Below are 24074 nucleotides of genomic sequence, written 5' to 3'. Positions count from 1 at the left end.
TGAATATTGCTAACGTAGATTGAAGTTCTATCATTGTGATTCAGTATCCTCGCTATCATCTTTAGATAGAGTACTTGATGTGTCTGTATTAGGCACATTCTCCTGTAATGTATCTTCATCGGCATCGACAAATTCTGTTGCAGTTGGGCTGTTTTCGTCCGACACAAACGTTAAACGATTGCTTGGAGTTGAGTTCGATTCTTCACCAAACGTTTGTCTTCTACGGTTTCTTCTAGAGCGCAGCTTCTCTCTTTGATCGTCTAAATGTGAGTTCTTTTTGCTTGGGGTTTGAGATCCTCTTAATTCCATCAATAATGCTTTAGCTCGATCTGTAATGACCTCATCCTCCCCATCACCATTACTATTTCCGTCGTCTGTAATGTCGGTTTCCGCATTTGTATCAGTATTTTGTTCTACATCATCTACAGTTAACGTATCATTTCTACTCTTATCACTATTATTATCAGTTTCCAAATTATCTTTAGATTTAGGGGTAGGTGATTTTAAGATCATTTCGTCTTCTCCCAATGACGTATCCACAACTTTATCGGTAGTTGGAGAATAAATAATAGATCCATCTCCTGCGTTTAAGTCATCTAAGATTACCGATGTACTGTCTTTTTCACTTAGCAATTTCTTCCTCATAACAGCCCTCTTTCTAGCAGAAGATGGATCAGATCTAGCTGGACCAGCATTTTTCAACTGTGCTAATAATTTATCCATATGGCCACGGTTATCACCCTTAGCTTCAGCACTTTCAGAATCGGACACGCCAGTTTCCATATAATTCTTCTCCTGTTCTTTGGCTTTACGTTGTTGTTCTTCAACCATTTGTTTATGCCTTTCATATTTTCTTACTTCTTCTTCAGCTTTTAGGTTTTGAGCACGAGCCTTTTTATATTCATTTATGAAATCAGCAAACTTCTTGAAAAAAGAGTTTTGAGCAAACTTATCCCCTGAATCCTCACCAAACTTTTGCATTAATGCTTCGAATTCCATAAATGTTAACTTAACCTCATCGGTTAGTAAGTCACTCTTTTTAGTTGCCTCTGGTAAAACTGGTAATACCTTTGTGATAACTTTATCTAATGGATGAAATTTGCTGGAGTCGCTCAAATTACCGATTTCTAAGGATCTTTCTACATTCATAATTGACTGTGTAAATTCATTACAATCATTAACCAGTTGTTCTACTGAAATCTTAACTACGTCTAAAACAGGCTCCAACTCTTCAATGAACCCATTAAATTCTGGATAGTTCTCCCTGATAATTTTCTCAACATAGTTCAAAAATGTCATGCTATTAGTAGAATCCTTTATAAATGTCAATCTCTGCAGGGTGTTTAATTTGAAACCCTGTGCCTGCTTGGAAGAATCATTCATATAATTACCCACTGCAAGAATAACATTAAATAAATTAGTTAAATTGTCTGACTTTTGTATAGCGCTAACTGCAGAATCTATTCTTCTTAATTTTGTGACCAGTTCAGTGTATTCTTTCTCATAGCTTGTAATTACTTTTATAGCTCTCATACGTGATGGCCAATAGCTCTGTAAATTTACCATTAATTGAACATAAATTTGGTCAGCTCTTTGTAGCCCGTCAACAGATTTCTCAGGTGCTTTAGCATCTTCAACATGTTTAACGCCTTCCCAATCTGTAATATAAGGAGCATAATTTCTTGCCAAGTTTATAGATACATCTGTGATTTCAGGCTTTGATAGAAATTCAATTACACTAGGTGTGTTCATAACGTCACGGTTACATTTTAAAATTTTTATAACCAACTCATCGACTGTTAAAGATCCAAACATGTGTAAATTGATGCCAAATTGTTGTGATATGTCTCTGGATAAAAAAGATATCTTATCCAAATCTTCCTTTTTCTTGTTGGCTAGAGATTTAATTTCACGTGCTGCAAAAGCTTTCTCCAAATTGTGTAACACACCCTTTTCATATAAATCATCTGCAAACTGTTCTGCCATCGCAGATGACCAAATAGACCCTTCTGAATCATCTAATTTATCCCAATGCAACTGCTTTAATTTCTTTTGAGGACGTGGATATTTGCTGTATAATGATGGTGATTCATTTAATATCTGAGACCCATCTCCAGAACGATACATCTTATTTAGACCCATAAACTGCGGAGGTGGAGGAGGAGGTATAGAGCTACCTTCTGTGACATTTGGTGATAAGGAGGCAGGGAGTGCTGGAGGAGGAGGAGGAGGAGGTGGTGGTGGTGGTACAGGTATAGTGCTACCTCCAGTGGCGTTTGGTAATAAAGAAGCAGGAAATTCTGGTGGAGGTGGAGGTGGAGGAGGTGGAGCTCCTGCTCCTTTGCTCTCAGAAACAGTGAGGTCTGCATCTATCGCTTCAACTTCTGGTTCATTATTCAATTCACTCTCTGAGTTGCTACTATTATCTTCTTCGGATGATATGTTATTAATATCAGATGTTTCGTTATTATCTTTACCAAGTGCTTCCCCTCCAACTTTTTGGGATAACTCTTCTAAGAATTGCATAGACGAAGGCTTCCTTTTGAATCTATTCATAAATGATTTTTCTCCCAGACTTGCAATTCTATTTTGAGGAGATAATGGACTTAAACTTGTTCCTTCTGTATTTTGAGCGGTTCCATATTTTTCAGAAAGACTCTCTAAAAATGAACTACCATCTATTAAACCTTTTTGTGGGCCTATTGTAGGCACTGCATTTGACTCATAGTAATTTTTTTCACTATCAGATAGGCTTGATGAACTATAAGAACTAGTTCCATCACCAGAAAATGCATCTAACTCGTCAGCTATACGATCAATATCAGTTATCTTTTTAGTTACGAAATTTGGATCTAATGATTCGTAAGAAGCATTAGAATCTAGCTGAGCTTGTTTAAAGTCATTAGGATCAAAATCGATTTCAAAACTCTTATATTTTTTTTCTAGCATTTGTAACCTATTCAAAGCTTCGTGTTTTTTCTCTTTGAATAATTCATTTACTCTTTTATCGACATTAAACTTCGAAACATCATTTGTTTCTGCTTGAATCATCGCAAGATCTCTGCGTAATTCTAATAGTTTCTGTTTCTTAATAGCATTGGCCCTCTTACGATTATTTTCTTCCTTTGACTTACTTGATTTGCTTTTCTTTTTGCTTTTCTTTTTGGTTTCCTTTTTGGTTTTATTTAAAACAGCAGGCGACTCTAAACTGAGTTTCTGATGTTCTGAAAAGTTTGTCATTTCTAGTTCTCTGGCTTCTTTCTCAATATCTTCCATTTGCAATCTCAACATTCTCAATCTCTTATTGGGTTGAACAGAAATACCGAATTTTTTTACGTCATTATTTAGATCTTTTTTAGTTCTTGATAATTCTGTTTCAAGGGCCTTCTGTATATTATGTTTTTTATCAGAAGAGTTATTTAAACTAGCGTCTGCATCAGTATTTGTATTTACAATGGTTAATATCTTCCTTAATTCAACCTCATGCTCATGTTTTTCTAATAAATGTTTTTTCTTAAGGTCTTCAAGCTCCGCTTGAAGCTGTTTAGTTACCCTTTGGCTTTTAGTTAAAATGTTGTCTCTTTGCTCTAATTCCAACTCGAGTTGACCAACAAGTCCATTTTCGGCCTTGCTTAACTTCTCTTTTAGATATTCTTTTTCAGCTGTCACTTCTTCTAATTTTTTAGATAGCGTTCTAGTTTCTAGAATGGCTCTACGTGCGACATCATCAGTTTGCATAGAATCGTATAAACGTTGGATTGCTAAATTCATGTGTGTTTGTTCATCAACTTCTGATGCTGTGATATTTGTCATTAGTGAATCCATTAATTTCAATTGTTTAGATAATTTAGCAGGCTCGCGTTTATCATCTACCAGTTTTGAACTTGATAAGAATAAATGCTGCATTAAAGATAATAATAATTTTTCATTTTCAGTTCCCTTACATACTTCCCATAAACTTCCAATCAACGAGGTAGGATCTTGCATGTTAATTTGTGCACTACTACTTTTCATTTCTAACAAGGAATTAAAATCATCTAGTTTATGATCTTCATAATTTTCAACTTGTACAGTCATTTTTTCGTAATCCATTAATTTTAATTTTGTCATTACTCTCAAACCACCCAAGTTTTCAAATTTGGTACGTAGGACAACTCTCTGATTTAATTCATCTGAAAAATTACATAGTTTATTAATAAAAATCAGTGCCCAGAGACAATATTCAAGAATTGCATTTTCACCACCTGAAACTTTAAAATCATCTGAGGCACCTACCTTGGAACCCATTTTACCCCTACCATTCAATGTACTTTCCAAAGATATAACAAACGCTTGGAATATTTTGAATTGAGTATCCGGTGAAGTACGTGAAAAAGCACCACCAAATTGAGTAATGATTTTGAGCATATTTAAATTTTCTGATAATCTAAAGAACCTATCCAATGACATGATCACAGACTCAAAACGTTGTGTATTTTTTTTGTTAATAATATACACCAATATTTCTAATGCCATTTTCCTTGTCGAAACTCTTGTTGAGAATAAACCAAATGCAAGGGTATCCATCATTAGTTTGTGTTTTGTAAATTCGTACAATCCCTGATCTAACATTGCCAACACCCTGAAACATTTAAAAAACCCGTATTCTTTTTCAATTAATTCATCACTTAAATTTGATCCAGGTGCCGTTTTATAGATACATCTTATTAAATTATTTGCTATTGCAATATGACCCTGATGTTCCAAAAATGCATCTACCCAGTCTAATTGTTCTGTTCTTAATGTAACCCATAAATCATTCAATTCATTCTTTGATAATGTATCAGACAAAATTTTTCTAACGTAATGAATAGGTGCAATATTGGTCTTATCACTCGATTCAGAGATTGATCTAATTTTGGAATACTCAGCATTTACTCCGGATGGTGCTGTTGTTGTCGCATTAGATAATGATGACATACTTTTTTGTCCCTTTCTATGAATTCTAGGATTTGATGCATTGGTATCAATAGTTCGCAGGTTGTTATCCATTGTGTTTACGGATGATCTTTCTGAGATATTCGAAGATGGCATGCTTGAAGGTATTATGGTTGTGTCAGAATTATTTATGTTATTGTTTTTCAGTTTTATTCTCTTTAACTCATTCTGTAAATCTTGTTTGACAATCATCCATTTTTTCTTAGTATCATAATTCATTATATCACGTTGTTTATCAGGGCTTAATGCCTGTAAAATATTTCTCTTATACATTAATTCTTCGAATAACGATTCGATTTCATGGGTATCAGTTGGCATATCTAAATTTAATCTCCCGTTAGAGTCCATATATTTTGATAGGTTCGCATATGATCCTTGTGAAAACACACTTGGGGTAGAACCACTGAAATTAGTTGATTGTCGTGAAAGCCTTGTTGCTGCTGTTGAATTTGATGAACGTCTAGAGTAAGAGTATTTTGCGGAAGACTGAACAGAAGCAGACCTGTTATGATTCGGACTACTTCCATCTTGAATATTTTCATTTATTTCATATTTATGGTTAGATTTGACATTACCCAAATGACTAGAATCTGATTGAGACTTCGGTAGTTTCCCATTTATATATTGTGATAAATTCTGGTTATTCAGACTCGTTCTTTTATTCAAAGGTTTCAAATCGTCCATGGATAACTTATTTGTGAGTAGTTGACTCTTGGGACTTGAAATATCTGATTTATTAATCGCATTGTTTTGAGATGTGGTAGAACTGGAGTTTGTCAATTTCTTCAAATTGTGTAGCAACCCGGAACCCACACTATTATCTTTTCCCACAGAGCTCGAAGAAGAGGAACTCTTGGAATTGGATCCTCTTAACATGTTGCCCTTTGAAACCTAAAAATATATAGGTATACGTATGGTTTTGCTTTCAATTGACAAAACTTCCTGGTTAGTCTATTTTTAAAACCAAATAAAATAATAACTTTATAATGATCAGAATAGACCTGAAGCTAACCTGTTTGTGATGCAAAAGTTCACTTCAATAGTGCACTGCTTCTTTTAAAAAGTTACTCTGAAGGAAGTCTAAAAACCCCCAATATAACATAAATATTATATTTATTTATTTACTTATTTATGCATTAAATTACATAACAGTTTCCTACAAATCTGTTCAAAAGGGCAATAAACAAAAAATCCATCATCAATTTTCGGAAAAAGACAAAGGGCCCATAAGCGAAATCAAAGTCTCAGTGTATTGTGCGGGTCACGTATTCATAACGTATTGCTATACAAGTAAAATGTAGATATTTAAAGATCGTTATTAAAAGTTGTCTTATATTGATGATGACGATCAGTTTAAATTATCTATATTTTATTACATTGTGAATAAGAATCACATCTACATGATAGTACGAAACCGTTCCTTGTTTCGATCTAGATTGGGCGAGGAATGGTTAATATTTCTTTTTGAATTTGAACAACGTTGCTGCAGTGTAGGCACACCGATTAGAGCTTAGGCGTACATGATAGTAATGATATTCTGTGTTCCTGTGGGCAAAAAAATATACTCACTGTCTGCAGCGGTACGGTCTTGATGCTTTCTTTCCAGTGTGTTTTGTTGCATTTATGTGATTTGTTTGACGATGGAGGGGAATGTGAGTGTATGGTCGCCAATTATGCTACTACATCCCAGAACTTGTCCCAGAATGTCTTTGGTCCAGAATCCTCCCAAATAATTGCGTCGACATCTCTTCTGTCGGTGTCGATATCAACTTCTTCGACTGTCCATAGTAGTTTCGATCTGAAATACAGTTGGAAACAGAGCCACAAGAAGAAGAAAAGGAAGATGGAGATGTAAGCAGCAACGAAATCCGATCCGTTGAATGTTGGGGCAAATGCTGTAAAACCTTGAATGATAATAATGATCGTCATGAAGAAGATCGAATAGTATGCTAGATGAGGCATGAACCTGGCTTTGAATGGTAAGTCGTCTCTAGAGATACCACGATGCTTTAATGCCTGCATGAACCTGACATGTGCAATGGATATCAATAACCAAGCAAAGAAACCAGCGACAGAAATAATGTTCAATAACCAGTTGAAAGCTTTTGCACCACCAGAGGAAACTTCCAGAAACGCCAATGCACCGAAGGAAGATGTGAAGAATACAGAGTAGTATGGGACACCACCTCTGCTGGTGTAACCAAACCATTTAGGTGCCAACTTTGTCTTGGCCAAGCCGAATAAGATTCTGGAACCAACATAGACGTTGGAGTTACCTGCTGATATTATAGTCGATAAAATGACGGCATTGAAGATATGTGGCAGGATTTTTGTACCGGAGTTCTCTATAGCAATAATAAATGGGGAAGCTGATATGTATGAGTCTGTACTGGTCAACTTTTCGTCATCGTATGGAACCAATAGACCAATAAAGAACAGAGATAGGATGTAGAAGATCAGAATACGGAATGTAACTTTCTTGATTGCTCTTGGAACGGTCTTTCTTGGATTAGCTGCTTCACCGGCAGTGATACCGACCAATTCGGTGCCTTGGTAAGTGAAAGCAGCGTTAATCAAGGAAGAAACCCAACCTAGAAATCTACCCTCGTTGACATCCTTCGAAATGATACCTGGACCCCATGGACCTGGGTTCCTCCAATAACGGAAACCAACTGGCCCAGTAACACCAGCACCACAGACCATGCACAGACAATAGATTAGGAAACCAATGATTGCGAGGACTTTGATGGAAGCGACCCAGAACTCGAATTCCCCGTAGAATTTGACTGGGAACAAGTTCATAATAGTTAGAATAACCCACCAGATGACGATCCAAGCTGATAGAGGGACGGCGTGTGTCCAGAACTGGATGATCTGACCCACGACGGACAGCTCTAAAGCAAAAGTGACGGCCCAAGAGAACCAGTACATGTATCCATTAGCAGCGCCAATAGCTGGGGATAAGAATCTGGATGAGAAGACGGTGAAACTGGAAGTGACCGGAATAAACGTAGCCATTTCCCCTAGGGACTGTGTCACTGAGAAGACAATGGTAGCCATAAATAGATATGCGATCAGAGCGCCGACGGGGCCTGCATTCCCTAGAGGAGTGGCGATACCGATGAACAGACCTGTACCGATTGTGCCCCCCAGAGCGATCATCCCAATGTGTCTCTGTTTCAACTGACGTTTGACTTCAGCTTCCTTGACGACACCTTCGTCCATGTAGTAGTCGTCGTCATCCACGTCAGCGTTGTCAATGTCTCTTGCCCTGGCTGTTCCATCAGCAGCGCTGCCTTCAAGGTCACTGTTGGAGTTGGCTCTACTCCTATTAATTCGCTTGCGTTTGGACAGACTTCCAGAGGAAGAGATGACATCGACCTTCTCCTTTGCATCGCTGCCCTTATTCATCTCGCTCGCTGAGGAGCGGTTGTTGGAAGTGTAACTTTGCAGTTCATACTGCGATAGATCCTTCTGCGACATGTGTTGCTTGTCTGGACCTTTTGATGTTGTTGGAAAGAATGATAAGCTAGTGTAAATATTAAGTTAGATCTTGGTCTTGATCCTGATCTTGACCGTGTTGATGTTCCTAATGTCTCGATCTTTAAATAGATATATGTTTAAATACATAAAATACCAAGCAAAGAAGTGTCTTCCCACACATACAACTGAATACAGAAGTGAACAATTTTTCACCGATGGCCTAACTATGCCGTGAACAATGATGCGGAGGGAAATAGCGAAATTTATTAGTCAACAGCATAACACACACTCTGTGTCGATATACGCTGGTATGTCAACTTGACTGTGTTGCGTCAACTTACAAGAAGATAACGAAATGATCTGATTAACACATTGGCTATTAGTACATGCTCAGAAGCATAAATATCTGTCAATATATTATCATTCATTGCGAAGGATATGGAAAGTGTATTGTTCTTTACGAAATTGTATGTTAGCTGGCCCTATATATATATAAATTAATAAAGACTTACTTAAAGTGTAAATCACAATCTTAAAAAACCAGCTCTTGTGTGTGTGTCTTTGTTGAATGGTCGGTTGTTAACTGCGGGGTATGAATGACGCTGAATTATTTTTGTGTCACTTTATTAATTGTCTTGCGAAATTGTTGGAGGGAGAATAAGGGACAAGGAGAGGCCAGGTGTCATTTATCGGGACTCAGCACCGAAGATTTCCAGATTGGGAGATAAAAGTGGAGACATGGTATTGTTGAGATTTGATGACAATGAATTGGATCAAAACGCATATAAAGAGAGCCATGAATCTGCTGGATGTCGTTGATTTTGGGAATACAAACTGGTCAGAGGTTGTCAGAAGGCAACAGCAAAGAAAGGACCTTGTGTGCATCAGGCTACGCGCTCTACATTTTGTCGAGGGTTGGGCGGCTACGGTTCTGGCGGCTGCAATGTGGGGGAGGAACGCATTCCGTATGGTGATTACCCGGCATGCGTGGTTTTTCCGTTTTCCGCGGAACTCTGACGTTTGCATAGTACTTGTGCATCGAAAAAATCCCAGCGGGCACGGTGTTGCGCGGCGCTGAAAGATTTTTGCGAAATTACGATGAATATTCATGACTGATTTCTGATAGTTTTCCGTTTACGAAATTTTATATATAAAAAGAATCATTTTCATTAAAAATGAGCTGTAATGTAGATCACTCTGTAGCTTGCACTCTGAACGTTTTACACTTGTTTGGACTGTCCCATTCACTAAGCACCGTAAAGTATCGCAATCACTCATGAATAGTCACTATGCCTCCCAATCGGAGGACATCGAGCTGATCGACAATCCGGAATACACAAGCAATAATCTCAGCACAACAGCAAGTAACACGAACAAAAAATATGACAGCGACACCGACATGGAGCCCTCTCAACGGAAGAAGGCGGCCATGGCAGGCAAACTTTTCTCTGACCAGCTCTCCTATAACGTGAGTGTAGCTGACAACAGTTCTGCTGCAAATGGCGATCTAGACCTCTCCGACACAGAAGAGGCTGGTCACGTTCAAGACACAAGGGTCAAGCGTGCTTTGAAACAGAGACACATCGGAATGATAGCCCTAGGTGGCACTATCGGTACAGGTCTGTTTGTCGGTATCTCTACCCCACTAGGAAACGCAGGTCCCGTCGGTGCTCTGATCGCATATATCTTCATGGGTTCCATTATATACTTCATCACTCAATCGCTGGGTGAAATGGCAACTTTCATCCCTGTCACTTCTTCCATCACTGTCTTCTCGAAAAGATTCTTGTCACCAGCATTCGGTGTTACTAACGGTTACATGTACTGGTTCAATTGGGCCATCACATATGCCGTAGAAATCTCCGTTGTCGGTCAAGTCATCCAGTACTGGACGGATGCTGTACCTCTAGCTGCATGGATCGCAATCTTCTGGGTCTTTGTCACCCTGCTGAACTTCTTCCCAGTTAAAGTCTACGGTGAAGTCGAGTTTTGGGTTGCCTCCATCAAAGTTCTAGCCATCATTGGTTACTTAATATACGCCCTGGTTATTGTCTGTGGTGGCTCCTCCCAAGGTCCAATCGGTTTCCGTTATTGGAGAAATCCAGGTCCATGGGGTCCAGGTATCATTTCGAAGGATGTCAACGAGGGTAGATTTCTAGGTTGGGTTTCTTCTTTGATTAACGCTGCTTTCACTTACCAAGGCACCGAATTGGTCGGTATCACTGCCGGTGAAGCAGCTAATCCAAGAAAGAGTGTTCCAAGAGCAATCAACAAGGTTGTCTTCAGAATCGCTTTATTCTACATCATGTCTTTATTTTTCATTGGTCTATTAGTTCCATACAACGATCACACTTTATCATCTGGTGATTCGTACATTGCATCCTCTCCATTCGTTATCTCGATTCAAAATGCAGGTACCTACGCTTTGCCAGACATTTTCAATGCCGTTGTTATGTTGACCATCATTTCCGCTGCAAACTCCAATGTTTACGTCGGTTCTCGTGTCCTATACGCACTAGCTCAAACCGGTAATGCTCCAAAACAATTTGCTTACGTTACCAAACATGGTGTTCCTTGGTTGGGTGTTATAGTAACTGCTTCCTTAGGTCTGTTAGCCTTCTTGGTTGTTAATAACAACGCCAACACTGCGTTCAACTGGTTAATCAACATTTCTACTTTGGCTGGTCTATGTGCCTGGTTCTTTATTGCCTTATCGCATATCAGATTCATGCAAGCTTTGAAGTACCGTGGTATCTCAAGAGATGACTTACCTTTCAAGGCCAAGCTAATGCCATGGGGTGCTTACTATTCTGCTTTCTTTGTTTTTGTCATTATTTTCATCCAAGGTTTCGAGGCGTTCACTCCATGGGACACTACCACCTTCTTCACATCTTACATCTCACTAATTCTACTGGTAGTAGTCTTCATTGGATGTCAATTGTACTACAGATGCAGGTTTTTGTTGAAGGTCGAAGACATCGACATCGACACAGACAGAAGAGAAATCGAAGCCATCATCTGGGAAGATGATGAACCAAAGAACCTCTGGGAGAAATTCTGGGCTTGGGTTGCATAAATCACATAACGTCAACGGCAAACGAACAAATAAGAGAACTACCAAACTTGTAATATATATACACACTAGATGATTCCTTCCGGAGAATCAAAGCATCATCCTTTTATCTATGTCATATAACATTCCATATAGAGTATATCATACTTAATAGACAACAAATTCCATTGTAATGTCATACTAACTCGATCAATAGTGACACACCGTTCCTTTGTGTCGTTCCTGGCAATCGGGTATGACGGGAACAAAAGAAGGGGAACTGTAGATCACTGACAACGACCAACACCGTTTGTTGATTTCAGTTTTCATCACATCGTGATGCACGAAGTAACAGGAACCCAAACTGAAATTTGCAATATTCAAAGGACAGCCTATGAACTAAATTCTCGATCAACAGTTACTTTTATTGTAGAATTGTAAATGAATTATTTGAACCATATCTTTGACTTATTCATTTGTAGATATCACAAGGTGCATATACTGTTCTTAAAGTGTTTTGGTTTCCTTTCTTTTGGTGGTGTTGTGTAGTGAAGTAAGTTCAGGTACGCGCAGAAGAAAACAACAGATCTGTTTGGATACAGCTATTGGGTATACTTATTCTGTTGAGGTTCTTTTTTTTGTGTATTTTAAAACAATTACTGGTTTTATATTGGTGGAAAGGGTATATCACAAGCAATTGGATATTGGTTTGATGTTCAGTAAGAGATTTCTCATCAACCCATTTGCATAACCACTCAGACACATATACATACTTAAGACTGCTATGCCAGCTATCATGAATACTGTTTCAGGAACAGAATCACCCGCTACTAGTTCGGACATTTCAAGATCAACACCTGTACCAAATGATAACCAGTTCATCCTCGACGCAGTCAATTCGCCCACGTTTTCACTGTACGATTGTATCAGAATGATTCATAAACATTCAGATAACATTGGTATTCATCATTTCCTTTGTGAGAAATTGTTGACTTTCCCACATAATGAGTTACAATTTTATATCCCTCAATTGGTTCAAATTTTAATCACTGTAGAGACTGCATCTATGGCTTTAGAAGATTTATTGACTAAATTGAGAAATGAAAATCCACATTTTGCATTATTGACGTTTTGGCAACTGCAAGCCCTGCTAGCTGACTTATCCACAGATCCGGAATCTTACGGTTTCCAAGTTGCAAGAAGAGTTTTAAACGATCAGCAATACGCACTATTCAATACCAGTATTGATGGGAAGGATGATGATGACGATGATTTCGATAGGAAAGTGGATCCAAACACTGGGGTTATTAGCAGAAAGTCAAAAATGCAAGAAAATATCGCTCCTGCTATAATGTATAGTTCTTTGATTTTTGCAACAATAGCATCGCCTGCATTGGCTGAATATGCAGAACCTTTGGTCGAATCACAAGGAAGAAGACAAAAAGCATTTGTGTTCAAATTAGCAAAATCTGCAATGAAAGATTTCAGGAAAAATATTACGCTAAAGAATACCTTGATGAATAAAAAAAAACATAAACACAGTAAGGACGTTGTCGTCGAATTGAATAGAGATGTAGGTTATAATTCGTATCAACGCAACGCAACTCCTCCTACATCTCCAAAAGTTGACTTAATACCTCCAAAAACATTTGAAGATCAAATGTTTAAAAAACAACGTGATTTAGAGTTAAATTTAAATTTTGATATGGTAGACAACATAGGTCAAAGAGTATTTGAAGAAAAAATTTCAAATAAAATAAAGTTACCAAAGAGAAGATCCAAATATCTAGACAGTTCTTATGTGCATAGAACCTATAGTGAAATAGAAATGGCTAAATCTGATGAGAATATAGATGCCATAGTTAATCAAAACAAAGACATACCTAACCCAATTGTTAATGATAAATGTTCAACAGAAATGAAAATTAGTGAAAGTATATCTAGCCAATTCACAAGTTCCATGCCAGATTTACATGATATACAAAAAAATGATCAATCTAAAGAAAAAAATGAGCTCAAATGTAGAGCATCGACATCGCATGATGATAAAGGCTTATTATTAAGAACAGCATCTTCATCTAACTTAAGTTCCTTACAAAAAGCAAAATTGAAAGGTAAAAATAAAGAAGTTGATATAGAAAAGTTATCAACTACAAAAAAGATTAAGTTATTGAAAACCAATTATTTCAAATATGAAACTCAGTTTGCAATTGCATTGGAAACTATATCGCAGAGGTTATCAAGCGTCCCGGCTGATGCTAGATTGAGTGCATTACGTGCAGAGTTATCTCTATTGAACAGAGATTTACCAGCGGAAGTTGACATACCTACTCTTTTACCAGCAAGCAAAAAGGGCAAATTACATAAATTATGTACAATTACTGCAAACGAGGCTCAAGTATTAAATTCCGCTGAAAAGGTTCCATATCTATTGTTGATAGAATATTTGAGAAACGAATTCGATTTTGATCCTACAACTGAAGATAATGAAGAAATATTAAGGAAGAAAACTAACATATCTAATTTAAGTTTTGATCTGAATATTATCGGAAATGGTGATCTAAACAATGATGCCATAATATTAAACCCTACAAAAAGTGATTCCGTTATGAACCTATCCAATAACGCTAATAAGGAGGAAAGAGTAGCGTCTCAGATGTCAGATTTATCCTTAACTCCCTCAAATTATTCTGAGTTTGGTCCAAAAGAAATTGATTTAAGTGATCTTTCAATGATTGGTGTAAGAAATCAAACTGACGCAGAAGCATATAGAGAATCTTTAGTGATGCGTAGCACAACTAAAGTTCCTGTGATTGAGGAACAAGTTGAAGGTAGAAATCCTGAATTGAACTTCGCCATGAACTTAGATGCTGTTGTGAAGAATGGCAAGGGCGAGTTAAGTGATCGTTATGATGAAACTAATGAGTTGGCTGACCAAATGCGTATATCTGCATTAATGTTGTCTCAATTGGATAAATCACCACAAGAACTATCAGATGTTGCAAATCAAATACGTGCTAAAATTATTGCCTCAATGAAGGAAGGTCAGGATAAGTTTGGATTTAATGATCTTGATCAAATTCATGGTATGGCAGGTGAGCGTAAATTAGAAAATGATTTAATGACTGGTGGTATTGACACTTCCTATTTAGGTGAAGATTGGGCTGCTAAAAAAGAGAGAATTCGTAAAACTTCGGAATATGGTCATCTTGAAAATTGGGATTTGTGTTCGGTCATTGCCAAATCTGGTGATGATTTGAGACAAGAAGCATTTGCTTGCCAAGTTATTCAAGCCATGGCTCAGATTTGGACTAAAGAAAAGGTTCCTGTGTGGGTGAAAAAAATGAAGATCCTAATTACAAGTGCAAACACTGGTTTAGTGGAGACTATTACAAATGCTGTCTCTGTTCATAGTATTAAGAAATCTCTGACAAAAAAAATGATTGAAGAGAATACATTAGATGAAAAGGGAGGCATTGCCAGTTTAAATGACCATTATTTGCGTGCATTTGGTGAACCAAAGGGATTTAAATACAGACGCGCACAAGATAACTTTGCATCATCTCTAGCTGCATACTCGGTCATATGTTACCTATTACAAATTAAAGATAGACATAACGGTAACATTATGATTGATAATGAAGGACATGTCTGTCATATTGATTTTGGTTTCATGTTATCTAACTCTCCAGGTTCGGTGGGTTTTGAATCTGCTCCATTCAAATTAACCTATGAATATGCAGAAGTATTAGGTGGCATTGATGGAGAACCTTATAAAAAATTCGTCAACTTAACTAAAGCAGCATTTAAATCTGTCAGAAAGTATTCTGACCAAATTATCTCAATGTGTGAAATTATGCAAAAAGATAATATGCAACCATGTTTCAACGCTGGTGAACAAACTAGTGTCCAATTAAAGCAAAGGTTCCATCTTGAATTGGCTGAAGATGAAGTTGACGATTTTGTAGAGAACTTTTTGGTCGCAAAATCTTTAGGCAGCATTTACACAAGACTATACGATCAATTCCAATTGATCACGCAAGGTATTTACAGTTGATTCAGTAAAAGATAGTTACATAACTAACAGAAGACGACAAAATCTAACACTAATGAGATAATATCTCGATACCAAATAACATTTTATAATACGTACTTTTGCATATACCTTGAATACATAGAATAAAACTCATCCAATGTAGTATGTCTGTATCATGTTAAATATTTGCTGTTTCCCTTTAGGGAATACTTCGATTAGTTCCTCTTAACAATATAGGCTACCTCTGGGACTGCTGAGACACAGGAGATGAGCAATACTCAACACCCACATGCTTTTAATGGAGTGTTCATCTGTTACTGATAGTACGTTAATCGATAACTGGTACCTGAATCAGTGTTTACCCGGACCCGTTGTTACTTGATTCGTCTAAAGAACCTTAAGCGATGGCTAAGCCCATCAAGATATATTTGCATATAAATAACGCTTCATTCCTAAGATGATTAATATATTAGTATATATATATATGGAATAAATGAATAACCGCTTACAGTATCACTTACATTTGGAACTGACATTACAGCCTATAGATTTTATATATTCTCGAGAGTTGTTATAAGGAAAACTATTGTTTTACAATTCCAGTACATTTGATTTAGGGAGCAAATTTGCATCCTTATAATATTTAGTAATTATTGTCAACAGTGAGAAGAAATATATATTGAACGTTATCTATGATGTTGAGTACAGGTAAAGCTTTATTTCCTAAGAAAAGTTTAAGGTATTTGTGTGTTGGGCACAAAGCAGTTAAATTTAGACCATTGAGTAGCAGTTCTAATACCAATGGAGATGACAAAGATAGTTCACAAAGAACTGATGATGTTATATTACAGGAGACGCCTTCGCGAAGCAAGAACCACCAATCACCTAAAAGTGTGTTGAAGGATCCTAAGGATGATCTATTTTTTTTGGAAAAAGGTATAAAAAAATCAAATGAATTAACCTCCAGTTTCACTAATTACATGTATAAGTTCAACAAGCTACCTCCTAACTATGGTTCCAACCAATTTCTTACAATCGATGGTGGACTTCAAAAAGAGTTGATAGGAATTCTGAACAATTTTGAAGCTCCTGTCAGATATGCTTTTGGATATGGATCCGGTGTTTTCCAGCAATCAGGATATGGCCTAGAAGATAAAAAACCTCAAATTGATTTGATTTTCGGTGTGACTCACCCAATTCATTTTCACTCATTGAATATGAGACAAAATCCAGATCATTATTCAAGCATGCGTTATTTTGGTTCTCATTTTGTATCGAAGTTTGAAGACCTTGGTTCTGGTATCTATTTCAATCCATACGCTAAAATAAATGGACACGACGTGAAATATGGTATCGTATCAATGGAGATCTTACTGAAGGATTTAGCAACTTGGAACACCTTCTATTTGGCAGGTAGATTACAAAAGCCAGTAAAAATATTGAAAAACAATCTAACAGTTCAATATTGGAACCAACTTAATTTGAGGGCTTCTGCTACATTGGCCAAACACCTGACTATGTCTAAAAATAACGGTGTATTCGACGAAACCAAATTCTACGAAGAAATCGCGGGTCTGAGTTACCTTGGTGATGTTAGATATATGTTAGGCGGTGAAAATCCTAATAAGGTCAAAAATATAGTTTCTAAGAATCTAAGCAACTTCAAGAAATATTATGAACCTATTTATAAAGATGTTGTTCAAAATGATTCAACCTACCTTCCAAAGGGTTACACACCCGAGAATGCCTTGGCAAAACTACAAAAGAAAATATTTTTAAATAGTGGTATACAAACTATTAAAGGTATTTTCACTGCTGGTTTGACAAAGTCCATACAATATGCTTGGGCTAAAAAATTAAAATCACTTAAGAATTAAGGTATCTTTAACACTAACAAATCAGTTTAACATGATACCTCGCATTGTCCAATTTTGCATGTGCTAATCGTTATTTTGTATTATCCACACTAATTCCGATCTTTCTTCAATTTATATATTCTATATTACTTTCTTTCATTTATTACATATGTCTTCGACTTAACACCCAATAAAAATATCCAATAAATTAATTTTACATTTTTGTCTTGGAATTAACGTCAAATGCTAATAATTTCAAAAAAATGTTAATTATTATTTTTTGTTTTAAAGACTAGTTCTATTTACAACACCGTTAATATATAACTTGGTTGTTAAATAACTATCTTCGCAAAGCTGCAAAGCGTTTCTTCAGGTCTTCTAATTCGTCGTTGGAAGTTTTTTTGATTGGTTCAACCGTATGCTTAATTTTAACATCGTTCTCAATTTCTTTAGGGATTTTAAAGTCTCTCTTAAATGTTTCACTACTTTTCCTTGGCCTTCTTATTGTAATCGGATGTTTCTCATCAGGTATCAGAGTATCATCATCATTATCTCCCGCTACAATCGGCTTTTCATTACCGTCACCTTCACCATCATTACTCTCTTCATTATCCATGGCTGATTTTTCATTGAATTGTTCATTTTCTAATCTTTCATTATCCAGAAGACTATAAGGGACTCCATAAGTCGTAGCAATTTCTTTTAAGTACAACTCAACAAGGTCTACACATGGTAACTTTGGGGAACATTTCCTAACAACTTTATCAGGAACACCAATGTGATCTTCCAGTATTAATTTTAGAAATTCATTTCCGAACTTCATTCCTAATAAATCTCTTAATTGCGTCAACTCCTTAACCTCTGGGACATAAAGAGTAGCATAGACTAATGCACGTACTGCCTCATTTATACCATCTTCCATGTGATTTTCAATCAGACTTGCCTCATCCTGAACGCTATTTACGATCATAACTCGGGCATGCAACAATTCGCTATACAATTCCAAAAGTTCTAACAACTCAATATGAATATCATCATTAATCAATGTCTCGACTCTATAATGAGCTTTCTGTTCTTTAGAGTTGCTTAACAGCTGAGCGACATCCCTTCTTCCCTTTTTGGCTAATGCTTGTTGCTTTTCTTGTGCATACCTTAGTCTTTGGATAACCATCTTAAGACATGTTTTTAGTCTGATCTGTTTTCAAAATAAAATATCCAGTTAGTAAATAAAGTTCCATAATTAGTAAAGGCATCAAATCTTACACATACATGATATGGGATATTTGGCGGAGACATGGTCCTTGTCTTGATTTTAATTAAACTCGAATCTCACGAATTCTGATTACTTAGATATTCAGAAATATAACTTCCTGAACATGGGCAAAGGGTATTTAAATATATTTATTTATTATTACAAACGTTATTTATCAATAGTATCTATCAAGAGACTCCCTTTTTCTCGAGTTTTTCATTATTACATAGCTTATAATATTTCATTCTTCGTTTTTCAGCGATTAGATTGAGCATCTCGGAAGAATCAATCTTCATCCAGAAGAAAACCGATTCAGGAAGCAACAAGCATGAGAGACTTATGATATTCTGATATCATTTTGATCGAGTATACACCAACCGGAACTAATCTGTTGATTGTTTAAATGCTATTATGTCAATTTGCAAATTCTGAGCTTCCTCCTACCGGTTTTACACCGATAAATATTTTTCCATTAGATATGATGCTAGTTCAGTGTTATCACTTTCTTGGTAAATAATAATACAGTTGTAAGCAGCATGTTTCTTCAATACTGGATCAGGATAGGCTTCCATGACTTTATGGTAATATTGGACTGCAATCGAAAATAGACCTATGAGATGGAATGCCCTACCCAAATTGTAATCTGCTTCTTGTTTTTCTAGATCAGTATATGATTCAGATCGTATATCATAGTACTTGAATATATAACGTAAACCATGAAGGATTTGGAAATGCCTGTTAGGGGTTAATCTTTGCATAGAACGATGTAAATGGGATAGCCCAGACAATAGATTAACCATAGGATCATTCGGCAGTTCCCTTTCCAATAAATTTAAGTATTGCAAAGCAGATAAGAAACCTCTACTGGAATATAACAGAATAGCATATATATAGTACAAATATGGAGAGATTTTGTTGTTCGGATTAATAACTTCCTTATTTGTAATAAAGGCTTGACCACTTACGTATATTCCATACCTAAGACTGTCGAATGCTTTTAACTGTCTTAAAAAGAATTTTTGCTGTACTGTTGAACTCAATATTTCCAAAGATGTTTGGTTCCTAGACAAACTATACATAAAAGCCTGTAATACTTTTCTGTTGAATTGAAATTGGTTTAGTAGACTTCTTAAATTTTCGGTCAAGGCTTCTTCATTATCCATTTGCAGAACAATTGCAAGTTTAACAAACCTCATCATCTTAACCCTTTCTGGGTTTTGATAAAATACATTGACTTCTTGAGCTGTTTCAATGACACTCAAACCATCTTCTATACTTTGAAATTTTGTAATAGTTAAAGATAATTCCATAAATAAATCAAACCATTGGTCGTAGGTCAAACCACGAAGCTTTGTAGTTGAAGTAAGAATCACACGTTCTTCCATTAGAGGGAAACCATCTACAATTGTGCCACCTTCTGATAATTTCACCAGTCTGTCAATTTTTTGATCAATTGCTTTGTTGAATTTCTTTGTTCTCCTAATGATACCTACAAACCTTTTAGATCTACTTTTCATGAAAAAATTTTTAACACTAGTGAATACATCAATCAAATCAGAAACTGCATCAACCCATAATAATATCTGTTTTTTATTGCCCAGATCAAGATCTTCTTTAAAAAGTTTCAGTTTATTATATTGTTCAACAACTTTTGAAGTTATTTTCCTCTCACGTTCTGCTTTCTCTCTTTCAACATCTTCTGGAGTCTTTTTCTTTCTAAAAGTAGCCTGTCTAAACATGCTGTCCTCTAGTAATGGTTTACTAGAGACATCATCTCCTTTAGGTTTTCTATTCGTAGCCGATTCTTTGTTTTGTGTTCCTATATCAATGTTTTCATCTTCCGTCGCAATCTTTATTAAATTTTCTGTTTCTTTTTTTCTTAACTCCACTACTTCTAACAGTATGTTGTTAAATTCATCCATATTACCTAACTGATAATTTATTTCTGCCAGTGCAACCTTATCATCTAAATCACAAAGGTTAGATTTAATCACCTTTTCATAATATATCCTGGCATTTGCATAATCCTCTGTTTCCTTGTAGCATTTACCAATTGGTCTGAATAATTCGATATTATTATAGTCCTCCAATGTCAATAAAGGCAAAAAGAAGTCGATAGCTTCTTTATATTTTTCATTTTTTGTTAATGTTATGGCAACTTCAAAATATAAATCTGCAACTTCTGTAAATGACTCGTCATATAATAATTGGAAATGACTCATGGCTTCTAGTAGTTGATCATTATGTAATCTAAATAAGCCAAGTCTAATTCTTATATCGATTGGTAAAAAATACTCCTTATTCTTCTCAACCTCAGGAAGAGCATCAAATCTACCGTTTTTGTTTCTTCTATCATCAAATTCGGAATCATCCAGAACATCATCCCAAAATACTTGCAATTCACGATGTTGTATCCAACGAGCACAACGTTTTATAGTTTTAATCCCTGATTGTTGATTGACTGGCAGCTTAAGATATAGTTCTGTTAGAATATTTAGTGCTGACCAATCAAAGGTGATACATTTATAACGTTTATAAATTTTTTTCCAATTAATATTGGGATATTCTGCCATTTCTTCTTCCATTTCATCAGTTATTTCAATATCTACATCACTCTCTTCATTTCCTTCATTTTCCAATTTATCCGAAGTTGTTTCTTCATCTTCTGAAGACTCAAGAGCACTCTCTGAAGCAGATAATATTGCCTTTCTTTTCTGTACGTTTTTTTCAAATACTTTCAAATACAAATCTATTGAATCAGGGATTCTCTCATAATCGACATATAGAACTGCTAACTCTCTTAATATATTAGCATCGAAGGGATTATGATGGTAAATTTTTTGGAAACCTTCTAATGCTCTACCAATTTGTCCAATCTCTTTATACATGGTGGATCTATTATATAGAGACTCCCAATCATCTGCATTGATATTAATTACACGTGAATAACAATAAATTGCTTGTCTTTTGTGACCCAAATCTGCTGAAAGTCTTGCTACAACTTTCCAAAATTGCCAATCAGAAGAATTTAAATGTGCAGCTAAGAACCAAGAATTACAACAATCATTCAATCTACCTTGAAGTTGATAAATGTCACCCAATGTCTCGTAAGCAGCAAAATTTCTTGCGTCTTTTTTAATAATGTCATTATACAATTTTTCAGCAACCAATAAATCATTTCTAACAAATGCTTCATTAGCATCTGAAATCAATTGAGCTAGTTCAGGATCAATTATTTTCTCTCTGCGTGGTCTTGATGGTGTTTTCTTTCCTTTAGTTTTATTTTTTTTTCTTCTAACTTTAAAATTATTTGCCTCCCTAATTGCATTCATAAAATCTTCCTCATCATCATCTTCCTCGACTTCTCCATAATCGGAGAATTCCCTTAACAAAGAATTCCCATCGTCAGACTCATAAAATCCTTCTTGCTTGCCCTCCTCATTGTCGTCATGCATATCTCTTCTAAGGTCATTATACGTATAATCATCATCACTCATATCTATAACCATATTATCTTCACTCTCATCTTCATCAACAGCTATATCATCATCATTGCCACTATCACTAGTCACCATATGTCTCAGTTGATCAATATTCTCGTACAAATGTTCATGGTCAGAATCGTTTCTCTCCTCTATGTCACTATGGTTATACTTGCTCATATTTTCTGAGCACTTCCAGTTACTTTTTATCGACGTTCTCTAATAAAATAGACCCACAGATACAAATAAAACCTTAATCGTATGTGTTATTGTAGTTCATTTACCGTGTTTAAGTCAATGAACACAAACAAACTGTCTTATTATATCAACAGGTATCCAAAAATTATCCTTTGCAATCTCTCTTACACCCCATAAACGAATAAAACCATGGATCAAATTAGCCGCTCATCTACCTTTATACCTTTTAAATCTTGTTTATCCTATTATATAGTTTCCATTTTATTTGTTTTCTCAGTTTGACCTGGAAAAACCGTTTCGTGGAAAACGATAGAATATATTTTAGTGGGCACGTGATATATAACTTAGAAACTAGAATTTTGTGAAGGAAGGCATTATATAATTAATACCTTTATATATATAAACTGATTCATAAATATATACAGTTTGTTGAATTGTTATTTTAGTAGGAGTAGATCCAAATCCTGAGATTGAAGACCTAGTGCAGATTGGTGTTGCTTTGAGATACTGCGAAGTTTGAAGATTTTGTTTGAAGAAAGAGAATAACACAAGAAGAGAAAAAAAATGTTTACTGGATTTGGTTCTTTTGGTGGTGCTGGTAGTGCATCTGATTTCATCAATTTACCACAGAGGTTTGAATCCTTCTTTAGATGTTATCCAATTTCAATGATGAACGATAGGATTCGTAAAGATGATGCTAACTTTTGGGGTAAAATATTTTTGCCGCCAAGTGCTTTGAATAAGTTGACAATGTTGAACATAAGGTATCCCATGCTGTTTGAACTGACTTCGAATGAAACTGGGAAAGTTACTCATGGTGGTGTTTTAGAGTTTACTGCCGAGGAAGGTAGGGTTTACTTGCCCCAATGGATGATGGAAACGCTGAGTGTGAAAGCAGGTTCGTTGCTAACTATTGCTACAACTGATATACCTCTGGGTTCATATGTTAATCTTGAACCTCAATCCACTGATTTCTTAGATATATCAGATCCGAAAGCTGTTCTGGAAAATTCATTAAGAAATTTTTCAACACTGACAAAAGATGATATCATTGAAATATCATACAATAACAAAATTTATAGAATTAAAATATTAGAAGTGAAACCTGAATCACCCCTACATGGTATTTGTGTTATTGAAACAGATTTAGTGACAGATTTTGCTCCACCGGTTGGATATGTAGAACCTGACTATAAAGCTATGCAAAAGGAAAAAGAGGAAAAAATGGCAAGCAAAGTAATAAATTTATCTGGCCAAACTGTTGGCTCCATGTCTAGAAGAATAAATTATACCGGCATTGCACAAGAACATTTAAATGATAGAAAGAGCTTCGCTGGGATTGGTTCAAAATTATCTGGGAAAGCAACGAAAAAGACCGAGCCTGAAGAGATTGATGTTTCAAAAATATCCCTTGATGGGGAACCTAGAAGACTGGATTTGCCAGAAGGTCAATTATTTTTTGGCTTTCCAATAGTACTACCAAAGGCTGAGCAAGATGATGATAACAACATTCAGGAATCAAACAATTTCATAGGGAATGGTCAATCATTAAGGAAGACAAACAAGAGAAAAGATAAAAATACACTTGAGAAAAATAAACAAAGGCACCGAGATCTCCTCCTGAAGTAATTGAAATTGACTAACTGCATCCAACTAAGAGGTCTTATATATGATATAATATTATTTATTTCAATGTCATATTATTAATTATGTGATACACTGTTTTCATACAAATATA

At 35.8% G+C, this 24074-nt stretch overlaps 8 protein-coding genes across 8 annotated transcripts; 4 read left to right on the top strand and 4 right to left on the bottom strand.

Moving 5' to 3' along the window:
• Positions 1 to 30: 30 nt before the first annotated feature.
• On the bottom strand, positions 31 to 5853 carry BNI1 (formin BNI1; the record flags this gene model as incomplete). Its single annotated transcript, XM_003684504.1, has 1 exon — positions 31 to 5853. One exon carries the CDS (start codon positions 5851 to 5853, stop codon positions 31 to 33), a length of 5823 nt encoding a protein of 1940 aa, XP_003684552.1.
• Positions 5854 to 6648: 795 nt separating this feature from the next.
• TPHA0B04480 (amino acid permease) lies at positions 6649 to 8460 on the bottom strand (the record flags this gene model as incomplete). Its single annotated transcript, XM_003684503.1, has 1 exon — positions 6649 to 8460. The coding sequence occupies one exon, from the start codon at positions 8458 to 8460 to the stop codon at positions 6649 to 6651; it is 1812 nt and encodes a 603-aa protein (XP_003684551.1).
• A 1276-nt stretch (positions 8461 to 9736) lies between these two features.
• LYP1 (lysine permease) lies at positions 9737 to 11536 on the top strand (the record flags this gene model as incomplete). Its single annotated transcript, XM_003684502.1, has 1 exon — positions 9737 to 11536. One exon carries the CDS (start codon positions 9737 to 9739, stop codon positions 11534 to 11536), a length of 1800 nt encoding a protein of 599 aa, XP_003684550.1.
• Positions 11537 to 12296: 760 nt separating this feature from the next.
• PIK1 (1-phosphatidylinositol 4-kinase) lies at positions 12297 to 15569 on the top strand (the record flags this gene model as incomplete). Its single annotated transcript, XM_003684501.1, has 1 exon — positions 12297 to 15569. The coding sequence occupies one exon, from the start codon at positions 12297 to 12299 to the stop codon at positions 15567 to 15569; it is 3273 nt and encodes a 1090-aa protein (XP_003684549.1).
• A 674-nt stretch (positions 15570 to 16243) lies between these two features.
• Positions 16244 to 17425, top strand: TAM41 (putative phosphatidate cytidylyltransferase; the record flags this gene model as incomplete). Its single annotated transcript, XM_003684500.1, has 1 exon — positions 16244 to 17425. One exon carries the CDS (start codon positions 16244 to 16246, stop codon positions 17423 to 17425), a length of 1182 nt encoding a protein of 393 aa, XP_003684548.1.
• Positions 17426 to 17744: 319 nt separating this feature from the next.
• Positions 17745 to 18700, bottom strand: IST1 (Ist1p; the record flags this gene model as incomplete). Its single annotated transcript, XM_003684499.1, has 2 exons — positions 17745 to 18599; positions 18674 to 18700. 2 exons carry the CDS (start codon positions 18698 to 18700, stop codon positions 17745 to 17747), a joined length of 882 nt encoding a protein of 293 aa, XP_003684547.1.
• Positions 18701 to 19105: 405 nt separating this feature from the next.
• On the bottom strand, positions 19106 to 22318 carry TFC4 (transcription factor TFIIIC subunit TFC4; the record flags this gene model as incomplete). Its single annotated transcript, XM_003684498.1, has 1 exon — positions 19106 to 22318. One exon carries the CDS (start codon positions 22316 to 22318, stop codon positions 19106 to 19108), a length of 3213 nt encoding a protein of 1070 aa, XP_003684546.1.
• Positions 22319 to 22900: 582 nt separating this feature from the next.
• On the top strand, positions 22901 to 23965 carry UFD1 (polyubiquitin-binding protein UFD1; the record flags this gene model as incomplete). Its single annotated transcript, XM_003684497.1, has 1 exon — positions 22901 to 23965. The coding sequence occupies one exon, from the start codon at positions 22901 to 22903 to the stop codon at positions 23963 to 23965; it is 1065 nt and encodes a 354-aa protein (XP_003684545.1).
• Between the last annotated feature and the right edge of the window lie 109 nt (positions 23966 to 24074).

This window comes from Tetrapisispora phaffii, chromosome 2, assembly GCF_000236905.1.
Source record: "Tetrapisispora phaffii CBS 4417 chromosome 2, complete genome".
NCBI classification, from domain to species: domain Eukaryota; kingdom Fungi; phylum Ascomycota; class Saccharomycetes; order Saccharomycetales; family Saccharomycetaceae; genus Tetrapisispora; species Tetrapisispora phaffii.
Note: the sequence above shows the minus strand (reverse complement) of the source record. Positions and strands in the feature narration are given on the sequence as shown.